Below are 27,147 nucleotides of genomic sequence, written 5' to 3' on the forward strand. Positions count from 1 at the left end.
CATCAGTGCACCTAACAATAGTGCTGAAACATGTGCAGCATTGCTCATCAACCACGTGTTTTCCAGATTTGGTTTGCCCCAAAGAATCGAATCAGATCGGGGAACCCACTTCACTAGCGAAGTAATAACCAAAATGTGGAAAATACTAGGGGTAAAAAAAAAGCTCCATATTGCTTATAGAGCTGCCTCAAGTGGTGGTGTAGAGCGTTATAACCAGTCCATTGTTAAAATCCTCAAAAAGTTTGTGAGTGAAACGGGTAAAGACTGGGATGTAAAACTACCTCTAGTCTTAATGGCATTAAGAGCAACTCCAAGTAGTGCTACCAAGATGTCAGCTTTTGAACTGATGACTGGTAGAAGAATGGTTCTACCTCAGCATCTGCTGTACCATACATCAGACCAAAACTTGATAAACGCTGCCAATACACATCAATATGTGGAGAACCTAAGAAAGCATCTGCAATATGCCTTCGTGTTTGCTCAAAGGAATTTAGAGAAAGCTGCAACTGCCACTAAAACCTATTATGATCTCAAAACGTCCAAAAAGGAATATGAAATAAATTATAAAGTTTATCTTTATAACTTTGGAAGAGATCAGGTTAGGGAGAAGAAATTTCTTCCATCATGGAACGGTCCTTTTGTCATTACTGACAAAATATCTCCAGTGGCCTATAAAATACGGATCCCCTAAAATGAAAGTTTCATAGATGAATGGGTCCATATCAATCAATTGCGAGCGTGTCATCCTAGGTCCCAACTACAAGTCATAGAGGGAGAATGAAGTGTCATATCCCCAAATGCACTAAAGACGTACTGTAGTTTAAAGATGCCTAGCTGATAAGCATGAAGGCACAAAAATGACAGACTCTCTACATAGAAGACTGTCTATGATGTGTACGGTCAACATCCTCACCAAATACCATTGACTCTAAGCCAATTTAAATACATGTGTCCTACATCTATTTAAAATTGGAAGGGGGGGGCGGAGCCAACTGCAGAGGGAGACGGACGCACTTGTGTATAGCTCCTGGCCTTAACTAGCCTTAAAGTGTTTATTTACCCTTACAATATTGACTTTTAGGGCTATAAGGAGCCTTCATGTTCCCTACTAATGTTGAGGACCCAAGCAACCATGCAATTGGACATACTTGAGCAAGAGAATTCTTTTAAAATTATGATCAAGATGGAGGCCCTTAGAGATTGGGAGCGGGCTGAGGCGCAGCTCCTACATAAGCACTATGAGAGGATGGAACTGGCTCTAGAGGAGTGCTGTGCTGGAATAAGCCCATTTACATCTGTTACCCCTATCCTGACTGCCGATAACATTGCCTTGGATCAGGGTACTTATACCGCATCACCAATTCCTGGGCCCTTGTGTTCCCCGCCTGAACTCTTTCACTGTGCCGAGTCTCCTCTATGCAGCCAAAAAGACCGAGTTGTTTGTGAGGAGGGTAAGGTTGCGGAGGCTGCAACGGAAGATCGCCCTGCCATGCTAGCTGAGCCAGACCCCGGAACGGATTGCGCCTCACTCCCGAACACACTTACAGCTAAGAGGCAGATCGAGTTTGCAGCTGGCTGTCACACGTGGAGAGCTTTTCTTCTGCTTGATACAGCAGCCGACAAATTGAGTGAGCCCACACCTCTTAATCTCACTGCAGGTACCAACGAGAGGGGCAACCCTCCAGATTGTCCTCTTGAGTGGCCTCTTCAGCTAAGTATAGAAGCTTTGAACCCTAAGGGCATTGGTTAGGAGACCAGGAATGTGAGACCGGGAGTCGGTTATATCCGGACCTATCTTATATGGTCCCAAATAGTCGGCTTACTTTAGAGCATGGTCCTGGGCATTGCCTTATTCTTATACAGAACTTACGGTTCCAACTTGAGACACGGACTGTTACTACTCGTTTCTGATATGGGTGCTTGTCATCAAACTGTTTGTTCCCGCTATCCCTTCTGACCCTCCTGCTACAACTCATTCTACCCTGTTGAAGTGGGTGACATTCTTTTGTATAGCTACACCAGTGCACATTGGGGTGGCCTGTGTGCTGGTCTCGGAGAGACTCTGTTAATAACTTGGACATCTATGTTTTTGCACTGCATAATTATATTCTTACGGACTGATATAGGCAAATTGCCTTGCACTAGTGGTGTTTAATGTAATATAGAAATGTTGTTTATTAGCAATTTGCCCTTATTAAGGGTCAGCCCTGAATTATACCATGATCACTGCACTTACTGAGGACTTCTGAGTGACTTTGGCTATGAAGACAGCATGTTTGCTTGTTTCTGGACTGTCCTTCATAAGTTGGTTTGCACTCGATGTTTCCTTCAAGCCTTTTTGTTATTTATAAGTGTCTTACAGTCTTACTCTTCAGTTTGTTTATTATATGCAAGAAGTACTTATTGAAATTTACCCTCATTGTCAGCATTTTAAAAATATGCTTATTTTTCATTGTTTGCCTGACTGTATTAATGAGCCACATGTGAATGTTTGAAGTTCAGATGATATAGGACATGTTGATGATGTTTTATTTATGCTCTCAAAAACGTTAATGGTGTGCTCCTTTTTAACAGGGAATTTTGTCTCTAAAGATCTAAATCCTAATGTTTGTGATCCCTTTAACCTGTGACTTCTGTAAGAATTCACTCTGAGTCGGCATCAGTGGACAGTGGAGGAAACGTGGCCGGAAGGAAATGGGCTAACGTGTGCTTCTTAAGAGGCATTGTAATGTAAAGTACACATGGCTGCCTGCTTTACATACTTCGTACATCGTAATGCACAGTTGCAGTTTGTCGACTGTACATTATACTGTGCTCCAGTGTGAATTAAACAGATATTCCCCTGCCTCATCTTCCCCTACGCAGCAGGTCCGTCCTACACAAGCTTACAGATAAGCAGACCAGCACTTCCTCTGTCTTTACAGATTAAGCCACGTACCCTGCAATAGGGGGAGGCACAAAGGAGAGAGATCAAGTAGCCAAATTTCATTTTCAAAAAAGAAATATGTTGTGTGATTTATTATGTGCTGGTCCCTGGGGAGAACGTTCAAAGTAAGCAGAACTTCAGACAAACTTGAAAAAAATTAATTAATGTTCAGTGCCCCTTAGTCCCCATAGTAGAACAGTGCATGAAGGAGGGGCCACCTGCTGCTAAAGGAAAGGACCAGGAGCCGAGCTTCTTCCTATTTATAAATTATAATGATGCAAGCAGGACACTGACTGAAGGGAGCACCGCAGAGGCTGTGTAGACTGGAGGCAAGGTTGCAATGATTCTACTAAAAATGCAGATCTTTATCTCAGTATTAAGTGTTTTACAGTGTGTATGTGTTGTATCTGAGCAAGCTGCTGTGTGTGTGTGTGTGTGTGTGTGTGTGTGTGTGTGTGTGTGTGTGTGTGGTGGTAATGGTTGTGTGTGTTTTACAGTGTGTAGGTGTTGTATCTGGGCAAGCTGCTGTGTGTGTGTGTGTGTGTGTGTGTGTGTGTGTGTGTGTGTGTGTGTGGTGGTAATGGTTGTGTGTGTTTTTTACAGTGTGTATGCGTTGTATTTGGGCAAGCTGCTGTGTGTGTGTGTGGGTGTGGTGGTAATGGTTGTGTGTGTTTTACAGTGTGTAAGTGTTGTATCTGGGCAAGCTGCTGTGAGTGTGTGTGTGTGGTGGTAATGAATGTGTGTGTTTTACAGTGTGTAGGTGTTTTATCTGGGCAAGCTGCTCTGTGTGTGTGTGTGTGTGGTGGTGGTAATGGTTGTGTTTTACAGTGTGTAGGTGTTGTATCTGGAAAAGCTGGTGTGTGTGTGTGTGTGTGTGTGGTGGTAATGGTTGTGTGTGTTTTACAGTGTGTAGGTGTTGTATCTGGGCAAGCTGCTGTGTGTGTGTGTGTGGTGGTAATGGTTGTGTGTTTTTTTACAGTGTGTATGTGTTGTATCTGGGCAAGCTGCTGTGTGTGTGTGTGTGTGGTGGTAATGGTTGTGTGTTTTTTACAGTGTGTATGTGTTGTATCTGGGCAAGCTGCTGTGTGTGTGGTAATGGTTGTGTGTGTTTTACAGTGTGTATGTATTGTATCTGGGCAAGCTGCTGTGTGTGTGGTAATGGTTGTGTGTGTTTTACAGTGTGCATGTGTTGTATCTTGGCAAGCTGCTATGTGTGTATTTTACAGTGTGTACAGGGAGTGCAGAATTATTAGGCAAGTTGTATTTTTGAGGATTAATTTTATTATTGAACAACAACCATGTTCTCAATGAACCCAAAAAACTCATTAATATCAAAGCTGAATAGTTTTGGAAGTAGTTTTTAGTTTGTTTTTAGTTATAGCTATTTTAGGGGGATATCTGTGTGTGCAGGTGACTATTACTGTGCATAATTATTAGGCAACTTAACAAAAAACAAATATATACCCATTTCAATTATTTATTTTTACCAGTGAAACCAATATAACATCTCAACATTCACAAATATACATTTCTGACATTCAAAAACAAAACAAAAACAAATCAGTGACCAATATAGCCACCTTTTTTTGCAAGGACACTCAAAAGCCTGCCATCCATGGATTCTGTCAGTGTTTTCATCTGTTCACCATCAACATTGCGTGCAGCAGCAACCACAGCCTCCCAGACACTGTTCAGAGAGGTGTACTGTTTTCCCTCCTTGTAAATCTCACATTTGATGATGGACCACAGGTTCTCAATGGGGTTCAGATCAGGTGAACAAGGAGGCCATGTCATTAGATTTTCTTCTTTCATACCCTTTCTTGCCAGCCACGCTGTGGAGTACTTGGACACGTGTGATGGAGCATTGCCCTGCATGAAAATCATGTTTTTCTTGAAGGATGCAGACTTCTTCCTGTACCACTGCTTGAAGAAGGTGTCTTCCAGAAACTGGCAGTAGGACAGGGAGTTTAGCTTGACTCCATCCTCAACCCGAAAAGGCCCCACAAGCTCATCTTTGATGATACCAGCACCAAACCAGTACTCCACCTTGCTGGCGTCTGAGTCGGACTGGAGCTCTCTGCCCTTTACCAATCCAGCCACGGGCCCATCCATCTGGCCCATCAAGACTCACTCTCATTTCATCAGTCCATAAAACCTTAGAAAAATCAGTCTTGAGATATTTCTTGGCCCAGTCTTGACGTTTCAGCTTGTGTGTCTTGTTCAGTGGTGGTCGTCTTTCAGCCTTTCTTACCTTGGCCATGTCTCTGAGTATTGCACACCTTGTGCTTTTGGGCACTCCAGTGATGTTGCAGCTCTGAAATATGGCCAAACTGGTGGCAAGTGGCATCTTGGCAGCTGCACGCTTGAATTTTCTCAGTTCATGGGCAGTTATTTTGCGCCTTGGTTTTTCCACAGGTTTCTTGCGACCCTGTTGACTATTTTGAATGAAACGCTTGATTGTTCGATGATCACGCTTCAGAAGCTTTGCAATTTTAAGAGTGCTGCATCCCTCTGCAAGATATCTCACTATTTTTGACTTTTCTGAGCCTGTCAAGTCCTTCTTTTGACCCATTTTGCCAAAGAAAAGGAAGTTGCCTAATAATTATGCACACCTGATATAGGGTGTTGATGTCATTAGACCACACCCCTTCTCATTACAGAGATTCACATCACCTAATATGCTTAATTGGTAGTAGGCTTTCGAGCCTATACAGCTTGGAGTAAGACAACATGCATAAAGAGGATGATGTGGTCAAAATACTAATTTGCCTAATAATTCTGCACTCCCTGTATGTGTTGTATCTGGCCAAGCTGCTGTGTGTGTGTGTGTGGTGGTAATGGTTGTGTGTATGTGTTGTATCTAGGCAAGCTGCTGTGTGTGTGGTGGTAATGGTTGTGTGTGTTTTACAGTGTGTATGTGTTGTATCTAGGCAAGCTGTTGTGTGTGTGTGTGTGTGGTGGTAATGGTTGTGTGTATGTGTAGTATCTAGGCAAGCTGCTGTGTGTGTGTGGTGGTAATGGTTGTGTGTGTTTTACAGTGTGTATGTGTTGTATCTGGGGAAGCTGCTGTGTGTGTGTGTGTTGGTAATGGTTGTGTGTGTTTTACAGTGTGTATGTGTTGTATCTGGCCAAGCTGCTGTGTGTGTGTGTGTGTGTGTGTGTGTGTGTGTGTGGTGGTAGTAATGGTTGTGTGTATGTGTTGTATCTAGGCAAGCTGCTGTCTGTGTGTGGTGGTAATGGTTGTGTGTGTTTTACAGTGTGTATGTGTTGTATCTGGCCAAGCTGCTGTGTGTATGTGTGTGTGTGTGTGGTAATGGTTGTGTGTGTTTTACAGTGTGTATGTGTTGTATATAGGCAAGCTGCTGCTGTGTGTGTGTGTGTGTGTGTGTGTGTGGTAATGGTTGTGTGTGTGTGTTTTACAGTGTGTATGTGTTGTATCTTGGCAAGCTGCTGTGTGTGTGTGTGTGTGTGTGTGTGTGTGTGTGTGTGTGTGTGTGGGTGGTAATGGTTGTGTGTCTTTTACAGTGTGTAGGTGTTGTATCTTGGCAAGTTGCTATGTGTGTATATGTGTGTTTTACAGTGTGTATGTGTTGTATCTGGGTAAGCTGCTGTGTGTGTGTGTGTGTGTGGTGGTAATGGTTGTGTGTGTTTTACAGTGTGTATGTGTTGTATCTAGGCAAGCTGCTGTGTGTGTGTGGTGGTAATGGTTGTGTGTATGTGTTGTATCTAGGCAAGCTGCTGTATGTGTGTGGTGGTAATGGTTGTGTGCGTTTTACAGTGTGTATGTGTTGTATCTAGGCAAGCTGCTGTGTGTGTGTGGTGGTAATGGTTGTGTGTGTTTTACAGTGTGTATGTGTTGTATCTGGGGAAGCTGCTGTGTGTGTGTGTGTGTGTGTGTGGTGGTAATGGTTGTGTGTGTTTTACAGTGTGTATGTGTTGTATCTGGGCAAGCTGCTGTGTGTGTGTGTGTGTGTGTGTGTGTGTGGTGGTGGTGGTAATGGTTGTGTGTGTTTTACAGTGTGTATGTGTTGTAGCTGGGCAAGCTGCTGTGTGTGTGTGTGTGTGTGTGTGTGTGTGTGTGGTGGTAATGGTTGTGTGTGTTTTACAGTGTGTATGTGTTGTATCTGGGGAAGCTGCTGTGTGTGTGTGTGTGTGTGTGTGTGTGGTGGTAATGGTTGTGTGTGTTTTACAGTGTGTATGTGTTGTATCTGGGGAAGCTGCTGTGTGTGTGTGTGTGTGGTGGTAATGGTTGTGTGTGTTTTACAGTGTGTATGTGTTGTATCTGGGGAAGCTGCTGTGTGTGTGTGTGTGTGTGTGTGTGTGTGTGTGTGTGTGTGTGTGTGTGTGTGTGTGTGTGTGTGTGTGTGTGTGTGTTAATGTCTGTGTGTATTTTACAGTGTGTATGTTTAGTGTGTGGGGAAGCTGCGGAGTGTGTTGTAATGGTTGTGTGTGTTTTACAGTGTGTATGTGTTGTGTCTGGGGAAGCTACTATGTATGAGTGTGTGTGGTGGTAATGCTTGTGTAATGCTTGTGTGTATGTACCTGGGGAAGCTGCTGCTGTGTGTGTGTGTGTGTGTGTGTGTGTGTGTGTGTGGTAATGGTTGTGTGTGTTTTACAGTGTGTATGTGTCGTGTCTTGGAAGCTGCTGTGTATGAGTGTGTGTAACTTGGTGACAATGTCTGTGTGTGTTGTGCTTAGGGGTGTTGCCTGCAATGTCTGTGTGTGTTTTACAGTGTGTATGTGTTGCGCTTGGGGTAATTGCTTTGTATGAGTGTGTTGCCTGCAATGTCTGTGTGTGTTTTACAATGTGTATATGTTGTGCTTGGGGCAATTGCTCTGTATGAGCGAGGTTGATGTATGTGCAAGTTTTATTGTGTTGTAGTGGCTATATGTTATTGCTAGCTTGCTATGAAGGGTGGCAATACTTATGTATAATCACACAAAATAAATAAATAAAAACACATATATACCCACGTTAGAGACAATTCATTTAATTTTTATTTATTTCTAGATCAGCATAAAATGCATCTATGTAGGTGTCTGAGATATATATAGATATATTTTAGACCAGCCCTAAATTCCATCAAGTAAATAAACATATATATACATATATATATACACATTGTGTGTGTGTGTGTGTATGTGTGTATGTATTTGTGTGTGTATGTGTGTGTGTGTATATATATATATATATATTTTAAACTGAATATAGGGCTGGTCGTTAAATTTTTCCAGGGCTGCTTTTTATTCCTAGTCCGGCCCTGGCTAAGAGCTTTAGGGAGTTGTATGCAGAAGGCTGTAGATTAAAGGGACACTGAACCCACATTTTTTATTTCTTGATTCAGATAGAGCATGCAATTTTCAGCAACTTTCTAATTTACTCCTATTATCATTTTTTCTTCGTTCTCTTGCCATCTTTATTTGAAAAAGGCATCTAAGCTTTTTTCCAGAACTCTGGACAGCACTTTTTTTATTGGTGGATGAATTTATCCACCAATCAGCAAGGACAACCCAGGTTGTTCACCAAAAATGGGCCGGCATCTAAACTTACATTCTTGCATTTCAAATAAAGATACCAAGAGAATGAAGAAAAAATGATAATAGGAGTAAATTAGAAAGTTGCTAAAAATGTCATGCTCTCTCTGAATCACGAAAGAAAAAATTTGGGTTCAGTGTCCCATTAAGCAGTTTTCCTAAAAGTATCAGATGCAAATAAAAAAAAGCACACTGAAAGAACGCTAGCTCAAAAATCTCTGCAATTAAAGGGACCGTCAAGTCCAAAAAAAACTTTAATTTTTCAGATATGGCATGTAATTTTAAACAACTTTCCAATTTACTTTTATCAACAATTTTGCTTTGTTTTCTTGGTATTCTAGTAGAAAGAAAACCTAGGAAGGTGCATATTCTAATTTCTAAGCCCTTGGTTTAGATAGTTCTGGAAAAAAACAAAAACTGCAAACACTATAGATAGATTTACCAAAACTACAAAGATTTTGGTTTTTTAAAAAAGGAAAGCTTCAAAACATATTAAAGAGAAGAGAATATCTGACCAGCAATGATTTTTAAAAAACAGAATTTATGCTTACCTGATAAATTACTTTCTCTTACAGGTGTATTCAGTCCACGGATTCATCCTTACTTGTGGGATATTCTCAATCCCTACAGGAAGTGGCAAAGAGAGCACACAGCAAAGCTGTCCATATAGCTCCCCTCAGGCTCCGCCCCCCCAGTCATTCGACCAACGGTTAGGAGAAAAAGGAGAACCATAGGGTGCAGTGGTGACTGTAGTTATTGTAAAATAAATTTGAACCTGACTTAAATATCAGGGCGGGCCGTGGACTGAATACATCTGTAAGAGAAAGTAATTTATCAGGTAAGCATAAATTCTGTTTTCTCTTACTTGGTGTATTCAGTCCAGGGATTCATCCTTACTTGTGGGATACCAATACCAAAGCAATAGGACACGGATGAAGGGAGGGAACAAGTCAGGTAACCTAAACGGAAGGCACCACTGCTTGCAAAACCTTTCACCCAAAAATAGCCTCCGCAGAAGCAAAAGTATCGAATTTATAAAATTTGGCGAATGTATGCAGTGAAGACCAAGTCGCTGCCTTACAAATCTGTTCAACAGAAGCCTCATTCTTGAAAGCCCACGTGGAAGCCACAGCTCTGGTGGAATGAGCTGTAATTCGTTCAGGAGGCTGCTTACCAGCAGTCTCATAAGCCAATCGGATGATGCTTTTCAGCCAGAATGACAGAGAGGTAGCAGTCGCTTTCTGACCTCTCCTCTTACCAGAATACACAACAAACAAGGATGATGTTTGTCTGAAATCTTTGGTTGCTTTTAGATAGAACTTTAAAGCACGAACCACATCAAGATTGTGCAACAGTCGTTCCGTCTTAGAAACTGGATTAAGGCACAGAGAAGGAGCAATGATTGCCTGGTTAATATTCCTATTAGAAACCACCTTTGGAAGGAAACCAGGTTTAGTATGTAAGACAACCTTATCTGCATGGAACACCAGATAGGGTGAATCACACTGCAAAGCAGACAATTCTGAAACTCTTCGAGCAGAAGAAATAGCTACTAAAAACAAAACTTTCCAAGATAATAACTTGATATCTATGGAATGCAAAGGTTCAAACGGAACCCCTTGAAGAACTGAAAGAACTAAATTTAGACTCCATGGAGGAGCCACAGGTCTGTAGACAGGCTTGATTCTAACTAGGGCCTGTGCAAACGTCTGAATGTCTGGTACAGCTGCCAGACGCTTGTGTAACAGAATAGACAGAGCAGATATCTGTCCTTTTAAGGAACTAGCTGACAGACCTTTCTCCAAACCTTCTTGGAGAAAAGACAATATCCTTGGAATCCTAACCTTACTCCACGAGTAACCCTTGGATTCACACCAACAAAGATATTTCCGCCATATCTTATGGTAAATTTTCCTGGTGACAGGCTTTCTGGCCTGTATCAGAGTATCTATAACTGAATCAGAGAAACCCCGCTTAACTAGGATTAAGCGTTCAATCTCCAAGCAGTCAGTTGCAGAGAAACTAGATTTGGATGCTTGAAAGGACCTTGGATTAGAAGATCCTGCCTCGATGGCAGTTTCCATGGTGGGACGGATGACATGTCCACTAGGTCTGCATACCAAGTCCTGCGTGGCCACGCAGGCGCTATCAGAATTACCGAAGCCTTCTCCTGTTTGATTCTGGCTATTAGCCGAGGGAGAAGAGGAAACGGTGCAAAGACATAAGCTAGACTGAATGACCAAGGCGCTATCAATGCATCTATCAATGCTGCCTTGGGATCCCTGGATCTGGATCCGTAAAGGGGAAGTTTGGTGTTCTGACGGGACGCCATCAGATCCAACTCTGGAATGCCCTAAAGCTGGGTCAGCTGAGCAAAAACCTCTGGGTGGAGTTCCCACTCCCCCGGATGGAAAGTCTGACGACTTAGAAAATCCGCCTCCCAGTTGCCTACCCCTGGGATGTGAATTGCAGATAGATGGCAGGAGTGATCCTCCGCCCATTTGATGATCTTGGTTACTTCCTTCATCGCTAGGGAACTCTTTGTTCCTCCCTGATGATTGATGTACGCCACAGTCGTGATGTTGTCCGACTGAAACCTGATGAATTTGGCCTCTGCTAGTTGAGGCCACGCCTGGAGCGTATTGAATATCGCTCTCAGCTCCAAAATGTTTATCGGGAGAAGAGATTCTTCCCGAGACCATAGTCCCTGAGCCTTCAGGGAGTTCCAGACCGCACCCCAGCCTACCAGACTGGCATCGGTCATGACAATGATCCACTCCGGTCTGCGGAAACTCATTCCCTGAGACAGGTGAACTTGAGACAACCACCCGAGAAGAGAGTCTCTGGTTCTTTGATCAATTTGAAGAGACAAATCTGCGTAATCTCCATTCCACTGTTTGAGCATGCACAGCTGCAGTGGTCTGAGATGGATTCGGGCGAAAGGGACTACGTCCATTGCCGCAACCATTAAACCAATTACTTCCATGCATTGAGCCACGGAAGGCCGAGGGATGGAATGAAGAACTCGGCAAGTATTCAGCAGTTTTGACTTCCTGACCTCTGTCAGAAAGATTTTCATTTCTACCGAGTCTATTAGTGTTCCCAGAAAGGGAACCCTTGTGAGCGGGGACAGAGAACTCTTTTCTACGTTCACCTTCCACCCGTGAGACCTTAGAAAGGCCAGAACGATGTCTGTATGAGCCTTGGCTCTGTGAAAGGACGACACCTGTATTAATATGTCGTCTAGGTAAGGTGCTACTGCAATGCCCCGTGGTCTTAGAACCGCTAGAAGGGACCCTAGCACCTTTGTGAAAATTCTGGGAGCGGTGGCCAACCCGAAAGGAAGGGCCACGAACTGGTAATGTTTGTCCAGAAAGGGGAACCTTAGGAACTGATGGTGATCTTTGAGGATAGCAATATGTAGATACGCATCCTTTAGATCCACGGTAGTCATATATTGACCTTCCTGGATCATCGGCAAGATTGTCCGAATGGTTTCCATCTTGAAAGACAGAACTCTGAGGAATTTGTTTAGAATTTTTAGATCCAGGATTGGCCTGAAAGTTCCTTCCTTTTTGGGAACTACAAACAGGTTTGAGTAAAAGCCCAGTCCTTGTTCTGCAATCGGAACTGGGTGTATCACTCCCATTTTTAGTAGATCTTCTACACAGCGTAAGAACGCCTGTTTCTAACATACTCTTTACCCTCCCGTGGAGATGCTACTTGTTAGAGCGGCAAAGAGAATGACTGGGGTTGCGGAGCCTGAGGGGAGCTATATGGACAGCTTTGCTGTGTGCTTTCTTTGCCACTTCCTGTAGGGATTGAGAATATCCCACAAGTAAGGATGAATCCATGGACTGAATACACCAAGTAATAGAAATGAGGTCTGATTAGATAAACTTCCTCTTTATCAAGAGCAAAATACAAGTAACTACAAATAGCTATAATCACACCAATAACATTACACCTTTTATATAAAACTCCTCCCACTAATTGCCACATACAATGGTTTACATGAAGGGAAAAATCTATATTTAGAGTTACTTTTATTTGTCTTTAAAAAGTCGGTATATCTGCAAAAATGTGTTGAGAAATGTAATACTTTTGCATTATACATACAGTGTATATAAAAAAAATCAACATAACTTAGACTGCTAAAAGTTATAGGAGGAATCTTCTGTTTTTAAGGCATTATGTGGGTTGTTTTAACATGTTAAGCATATTGTAAGAAAACAGTAATCTTTATAAAAAGTGTATATGACAGATACATGTTGAAAATAGCAGATCATTTTTCTAAGTCATTCCAAGAAGTTTTAAGGTCGTCCGGGACTACTGGACGACTGGGTTTTTCAAAATATATACAGTATATGTACACATATAAACATATATAGAACTGCGTTAGAGCCCTTTGCAGTTAAAGGGACACTAAACCCAACATTTTTCTTTTATGATTCAGGTAGAGAAAACAATCTTAAACAACTTTCCAATATACTTCTATTACGTAATTCGCTTCATTCATTAGCTATCCTATGTTAAAGAAATAGCAATGAACATGGGTGAGCCAATCACACAAGACATTTATGTGCAGCCACCAATCAGCAGCAACTGAGCCTATCTAGATATGCTTTTCAGCAAAGGATATAAAGCAAATGAAGCAAATTAGATAATAGAAGTAAATTAGAAAGCTGTTTAAAATTGCAAGCTCTTTCTAAATCATGAAATCATTTTTTGAGGTTTCATGTCCCTTTAAGTACGTTAAAACATAAAAAATACTTTTCTATGCAATATTCATATTTAATAACGGTTTTAACAATGTATTTAGTGTATATATTTCACATCCCAATGTAGCAGAATATGTTCTATGTATTTTTAAATATATATTTATATATATATATATATATATATATATATATATATATATATATATATATATATATATATATATATATATATCTATAACTATACATAATCATGTATATATGCACACATCATATATTTAGAAATATGTATTTATGAATAAAAAGAACAAATTCTTGTATGTGAAGAACATTGGAATGGGAAATATTCATATTTTCATGTCGGATTAGAGCACATGAGAATATGCAAACGGGTTTGTGCCCAAGTAGGGTGCTTTTTAACTACTTTTTTTTTTTCTCCATTGACTTCTATGGGGGGATAGGATATAGGGGGCTGACGTGGGAAATAAGATGAACTTACAATATCGCACGCGCCAGGTTAGCGCGAGCTTGATAACTTTTTACTTTGAACTCGTATTACCAGCGCAACCTGACGCATGCAAAAAGTTTACATCTAACGCAATTAGCGCTATAGCGAAAGCTATAAATAGCGCTCCACTTGTACTAGTTGTACCAACTAGTGTTGGTAATCTGGAAACCACTGTTTAACAAGGACTTATTGTGGATAAGTCACACTGTCTACTGTGTTTTCCCTTGTACTTATGCAGTATGCTAGTAGACCGCAAACCATAGTAGTACCAGATAGCACAGTGCAACTACTTATACAATCTCCACAACATCAAATAACTGTTCCCCAATAAAGTGGTGTCCAGAAAACACCTCGAAAGCAGCTACCAAACACATGCCTGCCAAAAAGTATAACACACAAAACTGTACTACTCTGCCCTGGAATAGGGGAAGTCAAAAGCCTTCATGAGTAGCCTCTAATCCTCGTTATGTACAGAACTAAGAATGGAAGAGGTCAGTAAGGGGAGTCAAAGGGACAGTGGATCTTTTCACTTGCTGGAGAGTATTGTATAGTGTGAGCCATCTTAATATCCTCCATAATAATATCCCTGATGCACACATCAAATGTTAACTAAAGACCCCAATAAGGCACTTTAAAATGTTACATTAAATGGACATTATACACTCATTTTTTCTTTGCATAAATGTTTTGTAGATGATCTATTTATATAGCCCATAAAGTTTTATTTTAAAATAAATCTATAGTTTTGCTTATTTTTAAATAACATTGCTCTGATTTTCAGACTCCTAACCAAGCCCCAAAGTTTTATGTGAATACTGTCAGCTACCTTCTCCAGCTTGCTCCTGTTTGTGCAAAGGGTCTTTTCATATGAAAAAGAAGGGGGAGGGGGGGAGGGTCTTATTTCCCACTTGCAGTGGGCTTTCCAGCTACCTTTCCAACAGAGCTAAACTAAGAGGTTCTAAGTAAGTTTTTAAACAGTTTTATACTGGATTTTTATATCAGTATCTGTGCATCTTATTCTTTATAGTAGTGTCTATTACATGCAGTTATATGAAAATGAGTGTATACTGTCCCTTTAATCTACCATTCAATGCACCTTGGAGACAAAAAATATTTAATTTCACCTATGGTTTGCACAAATTAATATGGTCTGTCAAATTTTTTATAATCTGCTAATATAATAATTACAAATTGTTCTGCATGCAAGTTTAAAACAACTAAATACAAATACATTTCATTTTTAAAATGGCCAATGCACAGATAGGGAGTGATGGCTTATGTGTATCTAGTACAACCGTTGAAAACACATAGCTATACTTGCACCCCAAAAATGAATGACTGTTTTTATACTTATCCCAGCTTTGTTTGCCTTTCTTTACGGGTTGGTTACAAGATATTGGGCAACCCAATTTTATGAAAGAAGAACTTAAATTGGCACAATCCCCTTTTCAACAGATAATTAAATACATTACATACAAGCATGTCTTGTGCTACAAAAGCACAGGAAAACGTGTCAAAATATTAAAGACTAGTTACACTAATTCTTTTAACACAACAATTCCAGTCACCTTTGAGCATGTTTAACATCTTTGTATTTTTAGGTTAGAAAAATGTAGGAGAAAGGGGTGGGATGGAGAAATAATAGTTTGGTTCTAATTCACAACAAAATGGTAAAAACACAGACAAGAAACAGTTTAAGGCTTCTTACCTGAACAACCTCATTTCTAATGCTGACCGTGTGTAACCAGTCAGCGATTCTTGGATAGCTGTTCAGTAGGTCTGTCCTCTCAGGTTGAGGCACGTGGATCTTGCATTGAAGTTGTTTGCTAATGTAGTTCATCAGTTTTCCCTGTAGTGATACAAAATATAAAAGTAAATGGAAAGTCCTGGCAATCAGCATACAAACATAAAATAAGTACAAAACTCCTCAATATGAGACCTAACAGAAAGCTTTTTAGCACATTGAAAGGCATTAATAAGTTAAAAATTAATTTGGAAATTTGCTTGAAGGAAGTTCATTTCAAACCAAAAGACCACAATATAAACAGCACTTTTTAGTGACTGACAGGAAGAGAGAAAAAGGGAAATATAGAAAGAATATAATGCATTAAAGATTAAAAAAAACAAAATCAATCCCTCTCTTTTCTTTTTTTCTTGGCATGTACAAAGGCAGTAAAATATTGAGTTCATGTATAGAACAGGATAGTAAATAAATAGAGAACTATTTTGAGGTTTTGCTGTGTCGGCTTACAAAAAGATGAAACTGACTGATACTATTTAAGATATCAAGAAAGATTAAGGATAATATATGTGTGTATATATATATATATATATATATATATATATATATATATATATATAAATAAATAAAGGAATTCAGGACAAATGGTCAATATAAATGTGTTTTTAATCCAATACCAATTCACTGGTATTGACAAAATTATTTTTAATTATTTGAGTGGTCAGACCCTATATAAATTATTATATACACAAATAACTATAAGAAAGAATTTGGAACATATAAATTAATGTACCATGTGAAAGATAGGGAATCAAGCACTCTTCTGATAATAAAACATCAATATTTGTTATTCAAACTGTAGGAAAACAATCTCAGACCAAAATAATCTTTAAAAATAAACAGAATTTATTATGCAAAATATGGGAGATCAATTGTAGATATAATAACTTTTTTACTCCCAAGGAACTAACAGCCACATAGGTGTATATATTACCACAAAAACATGTGATACAAAAACATACGACAATGTATTACCCTAAAGATGTGCACACCTTATAAAAAGAATAGCATATGTATCATTCTATGGTGCCTTACACATACTACACCCAAGCTGTACACAGGACCCAAGTATATACAAGGGATAATTACCGGACAGGTAAGTAACTGGGATCTAAGTATTAAAAGGTACTAAGAATGAGCAAAGTTAATTATATGCACATACATATATATTAAAGCAGCCACAAGATAATAAATGCAAGAGCCAGAGAGATTGTGTTAGTATTCAACGGAAAAGCAATTATCAAGCATGCTAGATATAGTATAGTGCAAACAGAGTCATTCCAGGTTGACCCTCCACATAAAGCGGTATTGCCATAAGTAGTATGAACATATGATATGCGAAAGCAAGCAGTTTTATTATCAGAAGAGTGCTTGATTCCCTATCTTTCATATGGTACATTAATTTATATGTTCCAAATTCTTTCTTATAGTTATTTGTGTGTGTATATATATATATATATATATATATATATATATATATATATAGTGTCAATTAGCCGGTGGCCCAGCACTCCAACCTCTGTGGTGCAACTATGACCTGGGTGCAATCCTCAGCAGCCAGGTATTGATAACAATTATAAAGGAGGGGCACTCACACGATTTTTCGTTTCAACAATTAATAGTTTTTATTCCGAATACATCAGAATTTAATCATAGTCATAGTCGACGTTCCCAACTGAGCCAATCAATTTGATTGTAGCAGATGAGCAACTAACATGCACCTAGATTACAAGTTTTTGTCGGTAATGGTGTGCGGTGCCAACGAGCCTTTTTTTCTCACCGCTCACTTAAGACAACGCTGGTATTACGAGTTTTATGCAGGCCGGCGTTAGCCTCAGAAAAGTGAGCGTTGAGCAAAATTTAGCTCCACATCTAACCTCAATACCAGCGTTGCTTAAGTCAGCGGTAAGCTGGTATAACGTGTTTGTGCACGATTTCCCCATAGGAAACAATGGGACTGAGCTGGCTGGAAAAAAAACTAACAAATGCAAAAAAGCAGCGTTCAGCTCCTAACGCAGCCCCATTGTTTCCTATGGGGAAATACTTTTTACATCTACACATAACACCCTAACATGAACCCCGAGTCTAAACACCCCTAATCTTACACTTATTAACCCCTAATCTGCCGTCCCCAACATCGTCACCACCTGCATAATATTATTAACCCCTAATCGGCCGCTCTGGACACCACCGCCACCTACGTTATACTAATGAACCCCTAATCTGCTGCCCCCAACATCACCAACACCTACATTATATTTATTAACCCCTACTCTGCCCCCCAACGTCGCCGCAACTATATTAAATTTATTAACCCCTAATCTGCCGCCGCCAACTTCGCCGCCACTATAATAGATTTATTAACCCCTAAACCTAAGTCTAACCCTAACCCCCCCCCCAACTTAAATATAATTTAAATACATCTAAATAAATTATTCCTATTTAAAACTAAATACTTACCTGTAAAATAAACCCTAAGATAGCTACAATATAACTAATAATTACATTGTAGCTATCTCAGGATTTATTTTTATTTTACAGGCAACTTTGTATTTATTTTAACTAGGTGGAATAGTTATTAAATAGTTATTAACTATTTAATAACTACCTAGCTAAAATAAGTAAAAATTTACCTGTAAAATAAACCCTAACCTAAGTTACAATTACACCTAACACTACACTTTCATTAAATTAATTGCATAAAATACCTACAATTAATTACAACCAAATTAAATAAACTAAATTATGAAAAACAAGAAACACTAAATTACAGAAAATAAAAAAGAAATTACAGATATTTTAAACTAATTACACCTAATCTAATCCCCCTAACAAAATAAAAAAGCCCCCCCAAAATAAAAAAAATCCCTACCCTATACTAAATTACAAATAGCCCTTAAAAGGGCCTTTTGCGGGGTATTGCCCAAAAGTAATCAGTTCTTTTACCTGTAAAACAAAATACAATACCCCCCAACATTAAAACCTACCACCCACACACCCAACCCTACTCTAAAACCCACCCAATCCCCCCTTAATAAAACCTAACACTAATCCCCCCTGAAGACCACCCTACCTTGAGCCGTCTTCACCCAGCCGGGCACAAGTGGACCTCTAGACCGGAAGAAGTCTTCATCCGATCCAGCAGAAGAGGACATCCAGGCGTGCAGAAGTCTTCATCCAGGCGGCATCTTCTATCTTCTTCCATCCGGAGCGGAGCGGGTCCATCTTGAAGACATCCGAAGCGGAGCATCCTCTTCCATCCGACGGTGACTGAAGAATGAAGGTTCCTTTAAGTGACGTCATCCAAGATGGCGTCAATTCAATTCCAATTGGCTGATAGAATCCTATCAGCCAATCAAAATTAAGGTAGGAAAAATCCTATTGGCTGATGCAATCAGCCAATAGAATTGAGCTTGCATTCTATTGGCTGATTGGAACAGCCAATAGAATGCAAGCTCAATCCTATTGGCTGATTGGGACCCCTCAACACTGCATGTAAGGCTAACGCAAGACTCGTAATCTAGGCGATGTTTTTTTGGCGCTAAAAACGAATTTAACTTGAGAATGAGAAGATAAATCTCGTCTTGAAGAAGACTCAGTTGGGAGCCAAAATTTCGACTGTGACTATTTATGATTAAATTCTGATGTATTCAGAATAAAAACTATTAATTGTTGAAACTAAAAATCCTGTGAGTGCCCTCCTTTATAATTGATTATATATATATATATATATATATATATATATATATATATATATATATATATATATATATATATATATATATATATATATATAGTATAAAATATAGCTCAATAAAGTATAGATACTCATACCCAAGTAACCTCAGACATGGGCAATGGTGCACACCCTTGGCTATTACATTTTAAAAACAGAATAAGAGAGAAAAGAGGATGAAACAGGATATACCTCCACAGAAAGGGGATTCAGCAGTCTGTTTTAACAGATATAATTGCAAATCAAAAATTTATCAATCAATTCAAAAGACACAGATTCCTCCAGTGTAGTTAAATGCTACCTGTTTATTTAAGCCAAAATTGGGATAGACCACCAACATATAGTAGGTAAACATGGCATTACCCAAGCGGTTGTGGTTAAAGCCCAATGTAACATGATAAATATTCTCAGAGTGCATTGAGTCACCACATCAAACACATACATATACATTATATATATATATATATATATATATATATATATATATATATATATATATATATATATATATATACATACATACATACAATGCACTGTAATTCACACATCTTCACTATCTTTTTTGCCTCTGCTTGTGGGGTTCAAGGGGGCGAAGCCCCCCTTGTAAACCTTATTCCTCAAGGTTAACTGAGGGTGAATGCCAAAAGATCGACGGGGCACCTTCCTTGAACCCCCCAGGCGGTGACAATTTTTTTTTTTAAAAAAATAGTGTAGATGGGTGAATTACATTACATCGGGCTTTACACACAGCCGCTTGGGGAATGTCAGGTTTACCTGGGTAATCCTAGGATTACCCGGATTTCTGCCTTTACCCATAACATATATATATATATATATATATACACACACACACACACTATATATATATATATATATATATATATATATATATATATATATTTTATTATTATCATTTATTTGTATAGCGCCACAAAATTCTGTAGTGCTGGGTAGAAAGATAGTGGTATACAATGACAAGGATTTGTGATAAGATACAAAACTAAACAAATCTAGTACAGGAGGAAGAGAATCCTGCTCCGGAGAGCTCACAGTCTACAGATTGAGGGTGCAGAGACATAAGGTTTGGGGTAGCTTGTTACATGAATTGTAGTTGCAGCAGTGAGTCAGGCAGTTCAAGAATTATTTTGGTTAGTATGAGAGATGGAGGAGAAATGGTAAGCCTCTCTGAAGCTATACAAGGTTGGAGACAGTCTTATGAAGTGGGGTAGAGAGTTTCAAAGGACAGGAGCAGCATGTTAGATGTCTTAGAGGCGGGAGTGGGACATAGAGATAATAGGAGTGGAGAGACGTAGGTCAGAGGTTGATCGAAGGGGATGGGATGGGGAATATTTGGAGATGAGAGAGGAAATATAGTTGGGAGTGAGGCTGTTGAGTGCATTGTAAGTTAGGTTTAATACTTACAATTGTATTCTGGAGTGTATGGGGAGCCAGTGTAGAGACCGACAGAGCAGAGCAGCGGATTTAGGTGGATGAGTCTAGCTGAAGCATTGATAATAGATTGGAGGGAGGATAGGCAGTGTTTTGGAAGGCCATTTAGAAGTAGATTATATATATAGTAGTAAACGATTTCCAGTTCAGCCCACCAATGGTCAACACGCCTGGGTGCAATGATATATTGTAAAATAGAAAACAAGAGAATGCACTCTCAGGACTTTTTGCAAAAGAAACCAATTTAATGGAACGTTTTCGGGGTTCACAACCCCTTCATCAGCATGCAAAACAAACAAAATTCAACTCATTTATAGTGTTACACATCAATTACATCACATCAACCTGAGTGTCTCCAAAGGAAAAGTGCGCCAATTTTTTGAATTTGGAACGCATCTTGCGTTCCACAGTGTTACCCGAAACCGGAAGTTGTATTGCCTCACTTCCGGTTTACGGATTAGATCAACAAACATAAAATTAATATAAAATTATACACTCTACAATTTTAAACATATGAGGGTAACATACAAATGTAGAGACTTGTTATACCAACATTGTGCCACATTATCATAAGTGCCTATAGAATTTTGTGATGAATATGCGGTGTCAAATGTTACTGCGTCCAGTCGGCATGGAGACAGTCACCATGGTGATCATTTACAGTCCGGTTTACCCGGAAGTGTCACAACTTATGTGGAATTTATAATTACGTGCCAACTGTATGGGACCACAATTTTCTTAGTGTCAGAAATAGCGTATTATCAAACTGTATACGATCATATCGCATATTGAAAATAATCATTAAAAAAATTTTCATTAAAAAAATTTAAAAAGTTGGACCATATGACAGTACAGGGGATTAGAGTTGCAAATTGTAAATGAGAAGCAAATACAATATTGCAGATATGGGTGCTGTGTCTTACAATGTATCACCAGTATATTGAAGCAGGATGACGTTAAGCATGTGTGTTACTGCAATGTATTTGCAAACAAATTGATATATCGAATGGGAACAGTATACCGTAAAAGGAATATATACAGTATAATATATGTAATATTGTAGGGCTGTGCTGTTATGTCGCTGGGGCACCAATTTTTATGCATTCGATTTGGCCATTAAAGGATTGTAGCTTACATCGGCCACATGTAAATGTAAATGGCTATGCACAAGATCGTGTAAGGAAAAAAAACCTTATTATCAAATTCTATCCTCAAACATATTTGTAAAACAAATGAGGATCTGCAAAAAGAAGTAGTTATGGTAATGGTCAAAAGGACATATAGCTCATGTGGATACTGTCCACCTTTGGGATTTGTCCAAGTGGGTGAAATAATTTTTTATGTCCATTTTTAAGACTGGTGGTGCATATTAAAGCAATGGGTAATAGCTTCCAGCGGACCAGGCTTCCACGGAGAAGGTAGAGACAAATGTCCCCCTAAACCATGTCGTTAGGCGCACAACACCTTCCCCTACATCTAGGGGAGAGTGGAATGTGTGCCAAAACGGAGCCACAATGTCCACCTGGCATACCCCAAGTATGTAGCACCCCAGTTGTAGATCACATAATGCTCTTAAAGTCCGGCATAGTGTTCAGGCCACCTGGCTGTATTGTGCCTAATCTGAACATCCACTGGGCCTCTCGTTTCAAGAGTAGCTTGTTCCGGTCGCCCCCCCGATCCAGTGGGGGTATGTGGTCTATTAGGATATAGCGGATGGAGGACACAGAGTGTGCTTTCTTAGCGCAATGTCGCGCCACTGGCTGTTCAGAGTCACCGTTTTTAAGTGCTGTCCTTATGGCGTGGCGGTGATTGGCCATACGCTCACGAAGTGTGCCAGAGGTCTTCCCTATGTAGAAGCAGGAACATGGACAAAACAATAAGTATATAACGTGAGTGGTGGTACACGTTATGGAGTGTCGAATGGAGAATGTTCGATTGGTGTGTGGGTGATGGAAAACTTTAGTACCCACTAGGCCATTGCACGTTGTGCAGCCCAAACAGCGATAGGAGCCTTTTATATTCCTTTTCTTAATAGTCGAATAACTTTGTTTGGGATCCGTTTTCACCAGAAGATCTTTGAGATTGGTTCCCCTCTTGAACCCAACCATAGGTCGTAGATTCTGAGTAAATGTGAGTTTTGGATCCGAAGACATAATTGGCCAGTGCTGCCGGAGGATCTGGCCAATATTTTTTGTCTCTGGAGTAAAAGTGGTGGACATAATAAGCTTGTCACTGGCATCCCTTTTGGGTTTGGGAATAATCAATTCCGTCTGTGTTAGCATTGAAACTGATTCCATGGCGTCCTGTATTATCGGGATCTTGTAACCCCTGTTCTGGAACCTCTCGCCCACTCCTTTCAATTGGGAGACCCCAGCTTCAGGATTAGAATTGTTGCGCATTGTTCTTATGCATTGTGACTTCACAATGCCTTTTAATAGGGCTGGAGGATGGCAACTATCTGCCCTTAATATGGAGTTACGGTCGGTGGGTTTATGATATAATGTGGTTCCTAATTTTTTTTCAAGGATTCCAACAAATTAGGAACCACATTATATCATAAACCCACCGACCGTAACTCCATATTAAGGGCAGATAGTTGCCATCCTCCAGTTTTCCATCACCCACACACCAATCTAACATTCTCCATTCGACACTCCATAACGTGTACCACCACTCACGTTATATACTTATTGTTTTGTCCATGTTCCTGCTTCTACATAGGGAAGACCTCTGGCACACTTCGTGAGCGTATGGCCAATCACCGCCACGCCATAAGGACAGCACTTAAAAACGGTGACTCTGAACAGCCAGTGGCGCGACATTGCGCTAAGAAAGCACACTCTGTGTCCTCCATCCGCTATATCCTAATAGACCACATACCCCCACTGGATCGGGGGGGCGACCGGAACAAGCTACTCTTGAAACGAGAGGCCCAGTGGATGTTCAGATTAGGCACAATACAGCCAGGTGGCCTGAACACTATGCCGGACTTTAAGAGCATTATGTGATCTACAACTGGGGTGCTACATACTTGGGGTATGCCAGGTGGACATTGTGGCTCCGTTTTGGCACACATTCCACTCTCCCCTAGATGTAGGGGAAGGTGTTGTGCGCCTAACGACATGGTTTAGGGGGACATTTGTCTCTACCTTCTCCGTGGAAGCCTGGTCCGCTGGAAGCTATTACCCATTGCTTTAATATGCACCACCAGTCTTAAAAATGGACATAAAAAATTATTTCACCCACTTGGACAAATCCCAAAGGTGGACAGTATCCACATGAGCTATATGTCCTTTTGACCATTACCATAACTACTTCTTTTTGCAGATCCTCATTTGTTTTACAAATATGTTTGAGGATAGAATTTGAAAATAAGGTTTTTTTTCCTTACACGATCTTGTGCATAGCCATTTACATTTACATGTGGCCGATGTAAGCTACAATCCTTTAATGGCCAAATCGAATGCATAAAAATTGGTGCCCCAGCGACATAACAGCACAGCCCTACAATATTACATATATTATACTGTATATATTCCTTTTACGGTATACTGTTCCCATTCGATATATCTATTTGTTTGCAAATACATTGCAGTAACACACATGCTTAACGTCATCCTGCTTCAATATACTGGTGATACATTGTAAGACACAGCACCCATATCTGCAATATTGTATTTGCTTCTCATTTACAATTTGCAACTCTAATCCCCTGTACTGTCATATGGTCCAACTTTTTAAATTTTTTTAATGAAAATTTTTTTAATGAAAATTTTTTTAATGATTATTTTCAATATGCGATATGATCGTATACAGTTTGATAATACGCTATTTCTGACACTAAGAAAATTGTGGTCCCATACAGTTGGCACGTAATTATAAATTCCACATAAGTTGTGACACTTCCGGGTAAACCGGACTGTAAATGATCACCATGGTGACTGTCTCCATGCCGACTGGACGCAGTAACATTTGACACCGCATATTCATCACAAAATTCTATAGGCACTTATGATAATGTGGCACAATGTTGGTATAACAAGTCTCTACATTTGTATGTTACCCTCATATGTTTAAAATTGTAGAGTGTATAATTTTATATTAATTTTATGTTTGTTGATCTAATCCGTAAACCGGAAGTGAGGCAATACAACTTCCGGTTTCGGGTAACACTGTGGAACGCAAGATGCGTTCCAAATTCAAAAAATTGGCGCACTTTTCCTTTGGAGACACTCAGGTTGATGTGATGTAATTGATGTGTAACACTATAAATGAGTTGAATTTTGTTTGTTTTGCATGCTGATGAAGGGGTTGTGAACCCCGAAAACGTTCCATTAAATTGGTTTCTTTTGCAAAAAGTCCTGAGAGTGCATTCTCTTGTTTTATATATATATATATATATATATATATATATATATATCACATATGAAACAGTGAAGAGTGGACAAGCGCACACAAGGGGCAGTCCTAGTGAAGTATGTTTAAGTCAGTGTCATTCACTATAATAAATGAATAAATGCACACTCACATGATTTAACCTCATCCAGTATGAGGTATGATTATGGCACTTGGTTACAGGTGATGTATCTTTCTGTTCTCCTTATGTAATGTCTGCTATAGTCCTCTTTCCCTTATTCCAGTTTTAGACAGGAATCTTGTCCCACAATTCGTCCACAATTGGGATGTATAGTTCTCATATAGAGGCAGGGAACTTAAGCAGAACCGGTAGGGAAGAGAGTTTCTGTCCGGGAGAAAGTAATCACACATCCGTGTTCTTCACTGTGCAGACCCCGCCCCCAGCAGCAACCGGGACCCTGTCAGATGTGTGCCCCTTTTGTGCGCTTGTCCACTCTTCACCGTTTCAGAATTACCTGGGGAGGATCTTCCTTTCAAAGGATACTCCCATCTTGGACACAGCAGCCAAAGCTAGAGGCATCTGGAGAACTGTCACAAGCCCGGTTAAAGATCGGACACTATTGTGGACTGCCCTACCATTCTCCACTTTTGCTGGACTGGCTTTTTGTAATCAAGTGGTATAAGTAAGAAACTTACGAGTGGCTAATTACAACATCCATACTGGATGATAAAATACTCGTCACTTTAATTTGATATGTGTATATATGTTAACTGTGTATAGTATATCATTGTATTAAGGCACTGTACCTGGCTCATATCCAAGTACCAGCACAAACAACTCCGACTATATGGCTAATACCAAAATTATATAAAATATATATATTAGAAGAAAGGAAGAGCACTCCACGGGACTTATGAATTAACCAATATGCTTTATGGTAAACATTATTAATAATAATAATAATAACAACAAATATTAGCGTACCTGCTGTGTGTGTAGTTGCCCTCTAATAGTCCATCATGTTATCACAGCCCAGCCACCTCTGTAATACTAGAATAAGGCGCAAAGAGCTACGCCCACGCTAGCCCTGTAATCTTTGCGCCTTATTCTAGTATTATAGAGGTGGCTGGGCAGTGATAACATGGACTATTAGAGGGCAACTACACACACACACAGCAGGTACGCTAATATTATTTGTGATCTGTATGTAACCAACACACTGTTGGGTAATAACGTATCTTATTACGCATATGATGTTATATACATTAGAAAGCCAACATTGACTCGTTTTATATGGACTGTAATATATCCGTGCTGTGTGAATTTTTATAGGGTACAACACATGTTATGGTTTCATGCTCCTATTGTTCTATGGATTACTATATGCATTAACAGCATACATATATTCACATTTGGGCTTTGGTATACATAGTATTACGTGTCAGCTATCTGATCACACAGATTATTACTGTCCCTGCAATAACATTATGAACTAGCACATTTTAACTGTATAGTAATGTAACATAGTAGTGAATGATACTTGCACTTTAATCACTTTACACTGTAATGGAATTGTTAATTTATTTTTTATATTTTATTTATTTATATATATATATATATATATATATATATATATATATATATATATATATATATATATATTATATTAATATTTATAGTGTTGGGGATACATCTTATTTATGTACTTATGTTTTTTAATACATTTTTTCATTATTAAATATTGTGTCTTGGTATCCAGGCAACTAGGTGGTTGCCTTGACAACTGGTTTTGGCACAATTTTTTGCACTGTCTGATGGGAGTGGCTTATTAGGTTTTTAAAGGGACAGTCAAGTCCAAAAAAAACTTTCATTTTTTAAATAGGGCATGTAATTTTAAACAACTTTCCAATTTCCTTTTATCAACAATTTTGCTTTGTTCTCTTGGTATTCTAGTTGAAAACAAACCTAGGAAGGCACATATGATAATTTATAAGCCCTTGAAGGCCTCTCTTTTATTTACTTTTCACAGCAGGGGAGAGCTAGCTCTTATAGGCCATATAGATAGCATTGTGATCATGCCCGTGGCAGACACTGCACTAATTGGCTAAAATGCAAGT

The 27,147-nt window shown here is 39.4% G+C and overlaps 1 protein-coding gene across 1 annotated transcript in view; it reads right to left on the reverse strand.

The window, feature by feature from the left end:
- KSR1 (kinase suppressor of ras 1) overlaps window positions 1-27,147 on the reverse strand; it is a 574,092-nt gene that overhangs the window by 382,198 nt on the left and 164,747 nt on the right. The window contains exon 2 of the mRNA XM_053707516.1: window positions 15,396-15,536. Coding sequence (XP_053563491.1) covers window positions 15,396-15,536 — 141 coding nt within the window. The remainder of the gene's footprint in view (window positions 1-15,395; window positions 15,537-27,147) is intronic.

The sequence above is a fragment of the Bombina bombina genome, chromosome 3 (genome assembly GCF_027579735.1).
Source record: "Bombina bombina isolate aBomBom1 chromosome 3, aBomBom1.pri, whole genome shotgun sequence".
NCBI classification, from domain to species: domain Eukaryota; kingdom Metazoa; phylum Chordata; class Amphibia; order Anura; family Bombinatoridae; genus Bombina; species Bombina bombina.